Source organism: Mauremys mutica, chromosome 12, assembly GCF_020497125.1.
Source record: "Mauremys mutica isolate MM-2020 ecotype Southern chromosome 12, ASM2049712v1, whole genome shotgun sequence".
In the NCBI taxonomy this organism is placed as follows: Eukaryota; Metazoa; Chordata; order Testudines; family Geoemydidae; genus Mauremys; species Mauremys mutica.
Window position 1 is genome coordinate 38,385,500 of NC_059083.1, and position 13,846 is coordinate 38,399,345.

Here is a 13,846-nt window from a genome sequence, read left to right on the forward strand (position 1 = left end):
AAACCAGGCAGGGCACTGAAGTCCCAAGCTGGCAGGGAAGACAAGCTCAGAAGTAGTCCAGGCAAAATAGGTGGCAGTTCCCAAGGGGGTTTCTGTGATCCAATCCATCAGATCTAGTATTCTGGGAATGCGTCAGTGGCCAACCTAGTTGAGGGAAGAGCTGGGAAACATTTTTCTGAGCCTTTGGCAGATTGTTTAACTTAGCTAAAGAGATAGCAGCATCTGTCATGAAGAGGTTGAGGAAACCATTTCCCATTGACAAGTTACTTTGACCAGCTCTACCAACATGAGCTGAGAGCAACACACACACCCTTGCCCATGCCATGCATCTTCCGTCTCCAGGGTGCAGAGGGACTAGGAATGGGCATGATCTTAGATGATCCAGGAATAAACCTCCCTCTCCTCTCACTAGGGAGTCCCTCCCCTTTTAGGTCTCACTCCCGCTGCTGTTGTGCAGTTGCTTGGTAGGCAACATCAGCCTCTGATTAGTGCAGGAAGAAGGTCCCCTGAAGTTTTCATGCCATTTCCACGTATGCGAGAGTCACCATCTAATCTAGGCTGGCACCCGGGGGACTCAACCAGAGACATCTAGGGTCCAAAGTACGAGCTTCTACAGCTTGAACTGAAGAGCCAGGCTGCCTGACAGTCACGGGAACAGCCACCTATCCTGTAGGTGGAGCACAGAGGGGCCTCATAACACGTACTGCCCATGGGTGGGGTTTACACAACGACACTGTGCAGCTGCAGAGGTCAAGGGCTTCATCTGAGCTGAAGTCACCTCCCCCAGCCAGCAGGACAGGGCATCACAGACAGTTGTACTAATGCAGCTCCGTGGGCTCTACTGGAGACTAGATGGTTCTGTGTCATTGGCAGAGAATAGGAGAGACCGAGGGGCACCAGGGCCCGAGGCCCCCTTAATGGCAGGGAAATGATTTAGATACACCCAGAAAATCCTGGCAAATAACCAGCACCACACGCTGCCGAGGAAAGTGAACACTTTACACCCTGCCAATTTGACCACATGGTGATCAGTTAGACCCTGAGCATGTCGGCAGGAACCTGCCAGTCAAGAACCCGAGAAAGAGAGAATGGCTCGGTGTCAGGTCAGAGCCCTGGCACATCCTGCCCAATGTCCCATTTGCAGCCAGGGCTGCCCAATGCTTCAGAGATTTAAAAAAAACCCTCCTAGAATACACGGTCAGGGGCAGGAATCCCTTCCTGACCCCTGACAGTAGCCAGATGAATCCCTGAAGCATGAGCTTTTAGGAACATAAGACATGCCCCTCAAGTAATCCCCAATGTTGCTGAGCTCTGCCCCTCACCATCACAAGCAGCCATGTCATACAATCCCACTCAGACATCTGCTCAGTTCTCTCTTAAAACAAATTTTGTGATTTGCCCCCGACAACTCCGATTGGGAGGCTGCTCCAGAACCTCACCCCACTGGTGGTTAGAAACCTTCCTGTAATTTCTAGCCAGTCTCTCCATCTCTCACACACCTGAATGTACACATGAGCCAGACTGACATAGGCTGGCTCCTTGTCCCCCTCTTGTGGTTAGGCCATAAATGGTGGTTTATATGATAATGGACCCACTCCCCAGATAGTGGCAATGGATATACAGCTCCTTTGGAGGCAGTAAGTCAGATGCTGCAAATTGCTTTAGCGCCACAAGAGTCAATGGAACTACACCGATGTGTTGAAGATCTACCCGAAATGTCTTCTCACCTACTCCAGTCTTACACCAGTCTGACTCCTTTGGTTCCAATGAAACCACTCCTGATTTATACACACAAGCAAGACAACTCCCATCATTGTTTTCACTGGCCATGGAACGGGTGCAAGTGACCAAGCAGTGTAACAGGTATTGTTTTGGCACGGAATGAAAGTCTGATTCCTCTCTTGCACACAATTTACACCCATTTACTCCACAACTGTCCCAGATTTTCTACTGGTGTAAATCACTCCAGTGGCAGTGATATCAGCGGAGTAAATCTGGATTTGCATTGGTGAAACTGAGGTCAAAATCAGATCTGGTTGTGTGCAAGCTGTGTGGTCATGGAAATAACTGACATTAATGAACAGATACTAGGTAAGCAAACTTTAAATAGAGAAAGTCAGAAAATTAATTCTTGATGAATTACCTACACCCTGTCAGTCTCCTCAGGGCAGTTTTCATCTCCTTGTTCCTCATGCTGTAGATAACTGGATTCATGATTGGTGGCAATACGGAATAGAGAATTGCCACCACAAGATCCAGAGCAGATGGGGAGCTGGAGGTGGGTTTCAGGTATGCAAAGGCCCCAGTGCAAACAAACAAGGAGACCACAGTGAGGTGAGGAAGGCAGATGGATAGGGCTTTATGCTGGCCCTGCTCAGAGGGGATTCTGAGCACTGATTTGAAGATTTTAACATATGACAAAATGATAAAAACAAAGCAGCCTAAGAGTAAACACGCATTAAAGACAAGAACCCCAACTTCACTAAGATATGTGTCGGAGCAGGCAAGCTTGAGTAGCTGGGGGATCTCACAGAAGAACTGATCCACCATGTTGCCTCCACAGAAGATCAATGCAAATGTGTTCCCGGTGTGTAGCACAGAGTAGAGAATCCCACTGATCCAGGCACCGGCTGCCATTTTGACACAAGCTCTGATATTCATCATTCTCTCATAGTGCAGTGGTTGGCAGATGGCAACATATCGGTCGTAGGCCATAATGGTGAGAAGAGAAAAATCCGCTCCCACCAAGAAGACGAGGAAAAAGACTTGGGCAACACATCCAGCATAGGAAATGGACCTGGTGTCCATGACGGAGTTGGCCATGGATTTGGGGACAATGACAGAGATGGAGCCAAGGTCTAGGAGTGACAGATTCATCAGGAAGAAGTACATGGGGGTGTGAAGGTGGTGGTCGAAGGCTATGGCCATGAAGATAAGAAGATTCTCCATCAGGGCTGCCAGGTAAATCACTAGAAACACCACAAAGTGCAAAATCTGCAGCTCCCAAACTTCAGAGAATCCCAGGAGAAGGAACTCGTTCACAGTGGTTCGGTTGGACAATTTCTTTCTCAGGACATGTCTCAGGATGTCTGCGGAGGGAGGGACAAAAGCAAGGGCCAGGATTAGATCAGTAAAGTAACTCTCCTTTTCTGAAATCCACCTTAATTTTCTTGAGTCAGAACTTTAGCTTGTGAAGTTTGGTGTAATATGGGAATGAGGATGGGGAAAAAAGCCCCACTGACTCCAATGGAGTTACTCCTGATTTATACTGGGGTAAGAGAAAATAGAATCAGCTCAATGGACTCCAGTGGAGTTACTCCTGATTTACACCAGGGTGATGGAGAGGAGAAATAGGAACAATTGCTTTTGAGGTATTTGTATACCTCTGTCACCCAGAGGTGGGCGAACTCTGGATAGCGGTCTATAAATGTTACTATCCTCAGTTTACAGAGGGGAATTGAGGGTCTGGTTGGCCAGATTCTGGTGTCAGGGGCAGTATTGCAAATGTCGGGTAATTTCACTGCATGCCATGGAATTACTCCCATTTATACTGCTCTAAATGGAAGCAGCATCTTGCATGGAGGTGACTGAACCCTGCCACAATTACACAGTGATATCTAGTCAGGAATACAGACAGTACCCCTGACACGCCATCCCCTGTTCTAGCTGGGGTTTCATTCTCATTTCAAGAGACAGACATTCCAGTTCCTCTCCTGTTTCTCTATTCACTCAACTAAACTCCCTTCCAGAGCTTGGAAGAGAACCCAGGAGTCCTGACTCCCAGTTTGCCCACTGCTCTAACCCACTAAATACAAGCTAGGAGTGCTGGCTCTATTCATTGGACTCAACTCCCTCCCAGAGTTGGGAACACAAGTGAGGTGTCTTGACTCCCTGTCCCCTCCTCTAACCATTACATCAGACTGCATCTCAGCCTCTGTCCCAGGGACTCTCCACTGCCATCAGGAATGACTGCTGCAAGTGACAATGGAGAGTCATTGGGCCAGCGAACGTGCATTAGAGTGATTCTCCTGCGTGGTAGTTGGGGCACTCACCTGGTGTCTGGAAGAGACAAATCCAAGTCCCTGCTCCAATGACTATTTAATTATTGATACAAAGTGTAACAGCCCCAACAGGAGAGACAGAGACAGTCTCATTTCAGAGCAACTCATAGCCAAACAGCTCAGGCACTCTCCTGTAAAGTGGGAATTCAAACCCTTTCTCATCATCAGTCAGAGGGAGGAATTGAACCTGAATCTGTCACAGGCCAGCCGAGTGCCCTAACCACTCAGCTTCAAGTTATGAGGGGTGCCTGTCCCATACTGCTTATTAGAGACAGAAATAGAACCCCCAGTTCTGGCTCCTCTCCTCTCCACCCTGGACTGAATTTCCTCTCAGAGCTGCACATAAAACTCAGGAGGCCTGGCTCTCAGTCCCTGCTCTTACCCACTAGACGCCACTCCTTTCCCAGAGCTGGGGATAGAACCCAGGAGGCCTGGCTCCTAGTCCACACCACTCTAACCCACTAGACTCAATTGCCCTTGCAACAAGCTAAGAGACAGAAGTAACCATAAACACAGAGATAGAGAAAGAGTGGGAGAACTAGATACAAACTGGGGAGTCGGGGGGGGGGAGATGTAACAAACTAACAGCAAGACACATGTAAGAAAAACATAGATACTGAGAGTAAGAGAGAGACACAGAACTAAGACAAACTAAGGCCTTGTCTACACTACAAGACTATTTCGTATCAACTTAGTTCGAATTTGTGGATTCGACCTTATGAAGTCGAATTTCTGTATCCATACTAAATACACTAATTCGAATTTCTGAGTCCACATTCACGGGGCCAGCGTCGACTTTGGAAGCGGTGCACTGTGGGAAGCTAGCCCACAGTTCCCGCAGTCCCCACTGCCCATTGGAATGCTGGGTAGAGCCCCCAATGCCTGCTGGGGGAAAAAATGTGTCGAGGGTGGTTTTGGGTAACTGTCGTCATTGAACCGTCAATCACGCCCTCACTCCCTCCCTCCCTGAAAGCGCCTGCAGGCAATCTGTTCGTGCACTTTTCTGGTCAGTGACAGCGTGGACGCCACAGCACTGCAAGCATGGAGCCCACTGCGATCCTCGCCGTTTTCTCCTCCTCGCACTTTATCGTCCACCTCTTCCACATTCAGCTGCTGAGAAATTGGGCTACTTTTCAATGGTTCTGCAAGCACTGGGGGACCATAGGGGACGTTTTACCAACATGAACGTCGGATGGCCGGGCAAGGTTCCTGATGCGTGTGTTCTCAGGAACTGTGGGCTGCTCAGACGCCTGCTGGAAGGTAGTTTCTTCCCGTACCACGAAATAACTGTTGTGGATGTGCATTTGCCTATAGTGATCCTCGGTGACCCAGCCTGCCCGCTAATGCACTTGCTCATGAAGCCCTATACAGGCGCCTGGGACAGCGACAAGGAACTCTTCAAATACGAGCGAGCAGCGTGACCTGTGACTGTTCAGTTTCTTTACAGAGAAGCTGAACCTGCCCCTGTTTCTTTACCCACTGACTGTTGACTCTCCTCTTCGGTTAAATACCCCGTTCTCCCCGTTTCCCCCACTTCCAAGACACGTGTAAAAATAAAATACATGTCACACTGTTACTGAGGAGAGGTTTCTTTATTCATAACTTTTCGTTAAAGGGTTGAAACTGGAACGCAGACTGTGGTGGGTAGGGTGTGCGCTGATGTAAAGACCGCCTCTAAACTCAAGGAATGACAGGCTCCTGCTCCTACAGCGGTCCGCAGTGCCGGACTGCTTGTTTCAATGGAGCCTGCCATCCCTCCTTTTTGGGATTCTGTGTGCGGGGGGCTATGTGGCCTTGTGGCGGAGGAGGACGGATACAGATTCCTCTGCTGCGTGACTCAGCGGTCCACAACAAGGACCGCTGTATAAGATCTGTAACCGCCCTCCCCCGCTAAAAAGTCACATCCCCACCGCCCACACAGAACCTGGAAACCACCTCCCATACCGACCACGGTGCCTACTGACTGCACTGTGTGTGTGACCCGCTGCTGATCCGGCCCCCGTGTCTGTACCCTGGGAAAGGTGCCTGTCCTATGCAATTAGCAACGCACTTCCCCACGCACCCCATTCAAACAAAGTCTTCAGTGAAAAAACATGACGGAAACAGTACTTAACAGCAAAGTATTTTTATTACTTAAGTACACAGTTATGGGATGGGACTGGGATTGGGACTTGTTTGAGTCCGGAAGGGAAGGACTTATGCAAACGTAGGGTATGAGAGCTTTTGGTTACTTGAGCACTCTGCTGGGGTGCAGTGACAGTATTCACGGCCCAGGGCGGGCATCCTCCTGGTTATTTAGGGTGAGGGGGGTATGTGACTTTGTGGCGGGGGAGGGCGGTTGCAGAGATACTGCCGGGGGCTCTGTCCTGCAGTGGTCCTGCAGAACATACACAAGTCGCCGGAGCGTATCCGTTTGCTCCCTCACTAGTACAAGCATTGCTTGAGTCGCCTGCTTGTGTTCCTCATGCCACCTCTCCTCCCATTCGCTGTGTGAGCGCTGGTACAGAGAGACTTTCTCCCTCCACTGCCTCTGCTGGTCCGCCTCGGCTAGGTAGCAGCCCACACATTCATCGAAAATCGTGTCCCTTGTCTTTTTCTTTCGCCGCCTAATCTTCGCCAGCCTCTGCGAGGGGGATGCTGTGGAAGGTCTGGAGACAGTGGAAGCTGTGAGATGGGAAACAGTTAGTGAATTCCTTGCAAAGATACTTTTTTGCGAACACTTAACTGAGTCTAGGCTGTCTCTGTGAATTTTTGGTTGAGACCCCTGTGCCTGCTGTTGCACAAATAATTTGCGCGGTGGATTCTGGGTAAATGTCGCCAGTCATTCCTTCCTCCGGGAAAGCAACAGCAGACAATCATTTTGAGCACGTTTTCCATGAAATGCCCTGGCACACGCCATAGCGTGGCAACAATGGACCCTATTTTGCCTTTTGTGTATGTCACCGTATGTGTACTAGATGCAGCTGACAGAGGCGGACCAGCAGCGCTACACAGCACCATGCTTTTGCTTTTGCATGACAGCAGCGATGGTTACCAGGCATACTGCACCGTCTACCATACCATGAACTGGTAAGAAGACGGTAATAGGATGGTCATGGTTACCTGTCCTTTCGCACTGCGCCATTTGGTGCTGTCATAAGTGCCCCTGGCCGATCAGCCAGGGGCGCAAAAGCAAAATTTGGGAATTACTCCCCAAGTCAATCCCTCCTTTTTGGGTATCTAAAAATAGAATCAGTCCTGCCTAGAATATGGGCAACTGTACTAGAGAACCACTGTATCATAGAACCAGAGAGCACAGCTGCTCTCTGTCCAATCATGCATAAATTTTTAGCTGAATGCTATTCACAGGGTGTGCTCCTGAAACAACCCCAGCTGTTCATCCCGTTCTTCCCCCAGCCTTCCTGGGTTCCAATACCATTGTCCCCCCACTTGTGTGATGAAGTAATATAGAATGCATGAATAAGACACAGGTAGTCGTTTGTGAGAAATGAGTGGAAGGAAGCCTCCAGCTGCAATGATAGTCCAGAGATGACATTAAGGGGTGTGGAGGAGGGAGCCAATCATCCCTCTGCTAGTCCAGGGGCAATTGAATCTTTTCTTTACAATGAAGGGTCGGGGCTGATGGAGCTCAGCCCCCTGTTGCAATGATGAGGACGATTACCAGCCATACTGCACCATCTACCATGAAAAATTAGGACCAGGCGGCCTTGATCGACCGGTCCCAAGCAAGTTGGTACGGTTGTTATGGTTACCAGTCCTTTTGCACTGCCCCATGTGCCAATAGGCTGATGATGAGGACGGGTAGCAGTCCTATTGTACCATCAGCCACCCATGGCGGGGTGGGAGGAAGGATGTTGTTGTTGAGTGCTGCAGCAGCGCGTCTATCTGCAGCATTCAGTACAGATACGGTGACATGTAAAAGAGTCAACAGAGGATTGTTTTCCCTTTAACTTCTGGGGGTTGGGGGGGGTGCGTAAATTACCGAGCTATGCCCCGACCCACCGCGGACACTGTGTTTGACCCTAGAAGCATTTGGAGATCAGCCAAGAATGCAAATGCCTTTCGGAGACAGCAGGAACTGTGGGATACCTTGCGTCCTAGTTCCCCCCTCCCTCCATGAGCGTCCATTTGATTCTTTGGCTTTCCGTTACGCTCGTCACGCAGCTGCGTGCTGAGTCTGTGCTATGCCGTCTGTCCGTTTATTTATTAAAAATACTTTGGACCAGGCGTAACGTAACAGTTCTTCCCCTACTTAGATGCAGGAGTCTCCGAGCGAGATAACCGTGAGGACGGGCACTGAAGGAGATAGAGAGCGCATGCTGCGTGAAATCTAGCACGAACCACGGACCTATGCAGCCGTGCTCTGGGAGGCAGTGCTCCCTGAATACCACATGAAAGCCTCGCGCGGAAAAGTGTGCTATCACGGAGCACCCAATAAGGCAGCTCTCCCCAGGAACCTCCTGCTGATGCTTATCGATTAACGGCAGGAGAACTTCGTGGAGTTCTCCCAGGAGGATTTCTGTTCTATCACCATATATATAGAGACCTCCTTTTCACACACTTCAGATTCCTGTTCCATTAATAATAAAAGTTAACATGGTTAAAGCACTTACCGACTGCTCCTACCCCTGATTCAGGATCCGGGTTCCTGGCCGGGGAGGACTGGTAGGGGATCTCCGTGACGGTGATGAAGAGATCCTGGCTGTCAGGGAAAGCAGTATTGTAAGCGCTGTCGCCTGCCTCGTCCTCCACAAACCCTTCCTCATCTTCCCCGTCCGTGAACATCGTCGAGGAACTGTCCGTCGACACTGTCCCATCATCAGAGTCCATGGTCACTGGTGGGGCAGTGGTGGCAGGCTCCGTAGCATCCGTTGGCCGCTTTGATTTTTTGGTAGGCTTGTCTGGGGTCCTTGATTTTCACGCGGCACTGCGTTGCATGACGGCTGTATCCTCTGTCTGTATCATGGCTTTGGAGACCTTCTCGTAGGTCTTTGCATTCCGTTTGTTGGAGCGCAGCCCCGAAAGCACAGACTACTCGCCCCACACACCGATCAGATCGAAGAGTTCCCAGTCAGTCTATGCCGGGTCCCTCTTTCTATTCAGAGATTACATGAACTCCTCTGCTGGAGAGCTCTGCATTGCTGCCGGTGCTGCTGAGCTCGCCCCGATGTCCAACCACAAAATGAGATTCTAACTGTCCAGAAAGGAAAAGGAATTCAAATTTTCCCGGGTCATTTCCTGTGTGGCTGGTCAGAGAATCAAAGCTCGGACTGCTGTCCAGAGCGTCAACAGAGTGGTGCACTGTGGTATAGCTCCTGGAGCTACTAAGTTCGATTTCCATCCACACCTAGCCTAATTCGAACTAGCCATGTCGAATTTAGCGTTACTCCACCTGCCGGGGTGGAGTACCAAATTCGAACTAAAGAGCCCTCTAGTTCGAATTAAATGGCTTCCTGGTGTGGACGGTTGAGCGGTTAGTTCGAATTAACGCTGCTAAATTCGATTTAAAGTCCTAGTGTAGACCAGGCCTAAGAGGTAAATAGAGAAAAATAAACTAATACAGAGTGAGAAGTACAAATAGATAGACAGCAATAACAACAAACTAATGTACAGAGAGAAAAGTAACAAAAAGTTGATAGTGTTTGTCACAATTTTTGGACAATTTTAATGTAAACTCCTCAATCCATTCTAAAAAAAAATATGTGCATCAATTTGATTAATCCCCCCATTCTCCACAGGGGGAAACTGTGGCACGGATATTCTGCCCTCTCTTTCCTAAGGTAACTGCTTTGGTCTGGCTCAGTTTCCCATGCCCAAATTGAGCTAAGAGTGAAACTCTGAAAAAATATCTGTCACTTACTATTTCGTCCTGAAAGTGACACTTTGTAACTCCCAAATATATTTCATTGCAACAGCAAACGTGTGGCACCTGTCTGTGTGGAATCCTCCGAGATCGAGATGTCTTTTCTCCTCCAGCTACAGACTGCAATTGGCTACTCCTCTCTCTCTAGCCCCTACACACTCCTGTATCAAACAATCTCTCTATCTAATGCCCCTATCACTGTACTATGAGAGGTTGTTCCCCCCTCACACTGAGGCTGAGCTGCTGGAAATACACTGAGATCTGTGCTGTCTGCAGATGAGCTGTGTGTCAAAAACGCAGGTGATGCGGGAAGGTGATTTATCCATGTCAGTTTTCTAAGGGCTTGTGGGACTCACTCCCTGGTGCCCTCAACAGCCTAGTGGCAACAGTTCATTTCTCTTGCCCTCTACTTCCCTGAAGAGTTTCCAGAAACTAAAATAATCACAATTACAATGAGGCAGCAGGGTCTAGAGGAAGGTAGTGAGGCAAACACTAGGGGTATACAGGACTGTACTCCAGACGTCTGGTATCAATGCCTAGCCCTGCTTCTGACCTGCTGTGTTACATAGGGGAAAGTCATTCCCTTTTCCCTCCCACCCTTTGCCTGTCTTTTCTACTGTAAGCTCCTTGGGGTGGAAAGTGTGTCTTACCTAATATAATGGGCCTCTTATATCAGGTTCAACCATCAAATAATTAATTAATTAGTCATTATTACAAAGCTAAAATTCAAGCTGTCCTGAGAGCTGATCCCAACTATTCCTCTGGCTTTTTTCAGTCACTTCACCTCTCCATTCCTCAGTTTGTGATCTGTCCAATGGGGTTAATCGTTACTACTTGGAGAATAATTCATAATGAGTGGAGATGCTCAAAATAGCTTCCTGTCAAAACAGCTTTTTGAAGAAAAATTGCTTGTCATTGAAAATGATTTTAGTGTGGAAAAAATTTATTTTGGACTCAACTTTCTATTTTTTTTTCTTTTGCAGGGGGTGAGTTGTTTGTGTTTTTGTTTTTACATTTATGAAAACCTGGAAATAGATAACATGTTTGTATATTTTTTCAGGTTTGTGGGGAAAAGTTTTCAATATCAGAAATCTTTTCCCAAAACTAGAAAATATTTACCATAAAGTGACATTATTACTACAGAAGGTTATTGAAAACCAAACACTTTTCAGTCTCCAATTTGAGTCTATGCATTCTTTCACATATAGTGCCACTCCCCCTCACCAGCACAACCTATTCCGTCATTCATATACATTTTGTACCCTGGTATTACAGTGTCCTATTGATTGTCATCATTCCACCCAGTTTCTCTCCTATTACATCAATATCCTCATTTAATACCAGGTTTCTGTGCACCTGTTGGCTTTCATTCAGCCCTTAGTTTTAAAGGCATCATCAGGATGGTGGAGAAGATGCAGATATGAGTATCAAAACAAAGTGCATCATTAGCACTAAGGTGCCAACTATGATAATCTGAACCTCATTAAAGGAGGCATCTGAGCCCACCAGCTCAAACATGGCTGGCCTCTCACAGAAGAAAGGACTAATTTTATTAGACGCTCAGAATGGCAGACTGAATATAAAAGCTGTCTGGCCCAGAGAAACCATGTTCCCACTGATCCATGAGCCAGCCAAGAACACAACACAGACCTCCTGCTCATGAGGACCAAATAGTGCAGAGGGACACATATGGCTATGTGTTGGTGATAGTATCAGAGGGGTAGCCGTGTTAGTCTGGATCTATAAAAGCCTATTGTGTGATGGTCATAGGTCATCACAGCCAGCAGGAAACACACCTTGTCTGGAAAAAAGAGGAAGAAATATATCTGCGCAGCACAGCTGGGGGAGGAGATGGTTTTCTCCTCCAAGAGGAGATCCACCAACATATTGGGCAGGGTGACAGAAGTCTAGCAGACTTCTAGGAAGGAAAAGCTCCATAAGAAAAAAGTACACTGGGGTGCCCATTTCCTGATCAGCCACCATTGTAGTGTTTCCCATCAATGTGAGTACATATGTCACTAAAAACACTACAAAGGATAAAACCCGCAGCTCCCAGAGGTCAGAAAACCCCTAGAAAATGAAGTCCAAACCTCAGTCTTGTTTGCTTCATTCGTTCCTTCATGTAATTCATCTGTACAGAAAACAAACAGACATTTGCTTATCAGCTAAGCAAAATTACTCAGGGCCAGATCCTCAGCTGATATAAATTGGCATAGCTGGAGCCGACGGGCCAGATCCCCAACTGAGATATAGCAGTATAGCTCCACTAGAGTCAAGGGGGCCTGGTTCCCAGCTAGTGTAAATTGATGGAGCTATACTGAAGTCAATGCAAGCAGGTCCCTAGCTGGTGTAAATCAGTGTAGCTCCACTGAAGTCAATGGGCCAGATCCCCAGCTGGTGTAAATTGCTAGAGATACATCCAAGTCAATACGCTAGATCCCCAGAGGTTTTAAGTTGCTGTAACTCCATTGACTCCAGTTGAGCTCTGCCAGTTTCCACCAGCTGAGGAACTATCTCCCTGTAACACCCTGGCTAAGTGAATCATGACCTTCTGTAGTGACTGGTCCACACAGATGACACAAGCCTTCTGTCACTAGCAGTAAGCGAACTACTCCATTAGCTCCATTAGCACCTTTTGGGTCCTACTCCCAAGCTCATTGGACTCAATGACAGTGGGTTCTGAAGGTCCACGTTTCCAAAATTCTGAGCAAGGTGCTGGGCAGCAAAGTACGATCTTTGCTCTGTTTTTGGGAGTCATGTAACTACGCTCGGAAGAGGTATGGTTGATACAGAGATTGTCACCAGCACATCAGAGCTCCCCGTCATGCAACCAGTCGTGCACAGGCAATTTTAAAGGGCCAAGTTTAGCCAGGAAGAGGTCACTATGACAGGATACACCTGTGGGAAGTTAGATGCTCTTGTCAGGCAGAAGATGGAAGGTGAAGGTTTAGTCTGGGAGTTTCAGAGACTTACAGGTCTTAGACACCACACTTGACTTCCAGTGGGAGTCAGAAAACTTTGGATCTAAATGGATTAAGCTAATTCAAAATAAAACACTCTTCTTCTGGAATAAGAGCATCCACACAGGGAGTTAATCAGGAATAGCTGTTCCAGAATAACTCCCCACCTAAGAAAGCCCATATTCCTTTCAGCCCATTTTTGAAAGTCCCTGATTTAGGGCTTATTGTAATCTAAAATTTACTTTTTTCTTTGAAGTTCTGAAAATTGATACTTAAAACTTCTGCCAGCTAAGGAAGTTGAATTTTATTCTGTCTCTCTGTGCCAAGAGAGAATGCGGAATGAAAGCAAACACTGCAGGGACTAGGAGATGAATTCTCACATGGGGGACTAGTCCCATATCTGCCCCTTTGGAATAAATGGATGTTTCCTTTCCGACCATCCTGCAAGTGAGACAGACAGAACTGAGAGGGTCTGTGAGCAAGATAGAAACCTGGGGTGAGATTTTCAAAGCTGTCTAAGGAATTTGGATGCCCATTTTCCACTGGAATACAGTGTGTGGTTTGGCCCCTAAACCCTTTCTAGAATAAAATTATCAGGACATCCTAGAGCTTTTTGTGAGTCTACTATAAATCTCAAGGGAGCAGCTTGTGCATGAGAAACCTTAATTTTCAGAATAAAAAAAAGTTAAGATTCCATAAGAATGATAATCCTTTTTGCTTGCTAAAGCAACTTTTATCCCAGGACCGGAAAGAACTTTACAGACACTATTTAAACTTCACAACCCTTTAGCTGTACTTTGATGGTCTCCTTCCCAAGTACTTACCCAGCCTGACCCTGTTTAGTGATCTGTCTCATGGGATCACTATAAATATTATTGTAGGCAAAGTCAGGATGAGCTCTACCCTGACATCTAGTGGTGAATTATGGCAATGTTGGAAAAGAACTTAGGGGGCTGATCTTG

General features: G+C 47.5%; 1 protein-coding gene across 1 annotated transcript in view; it reads right to left on the reverse strand.

The window, feature by feature from the left end:
* Positions 1-2,139: 2,139 nt before the first annotated feature.
* The window catches only part of LOC123346766 (olfactory receptor 14A16-like), a 28,535-nt gene continuing 16,828 nt past the window's right edge, over positions 2,140-13,846 (reverse strand). Inside the window, exon 2 of the mRNA XM_044984227.1 lies at positions 2,140-2,969. Within this exon, the coding sequence (XP_044840162.1) occupies positions 2,140-2,969 (830 nt within the window). The remainder of the gene's footprint in view (positions 2,970-13,846) is intronic.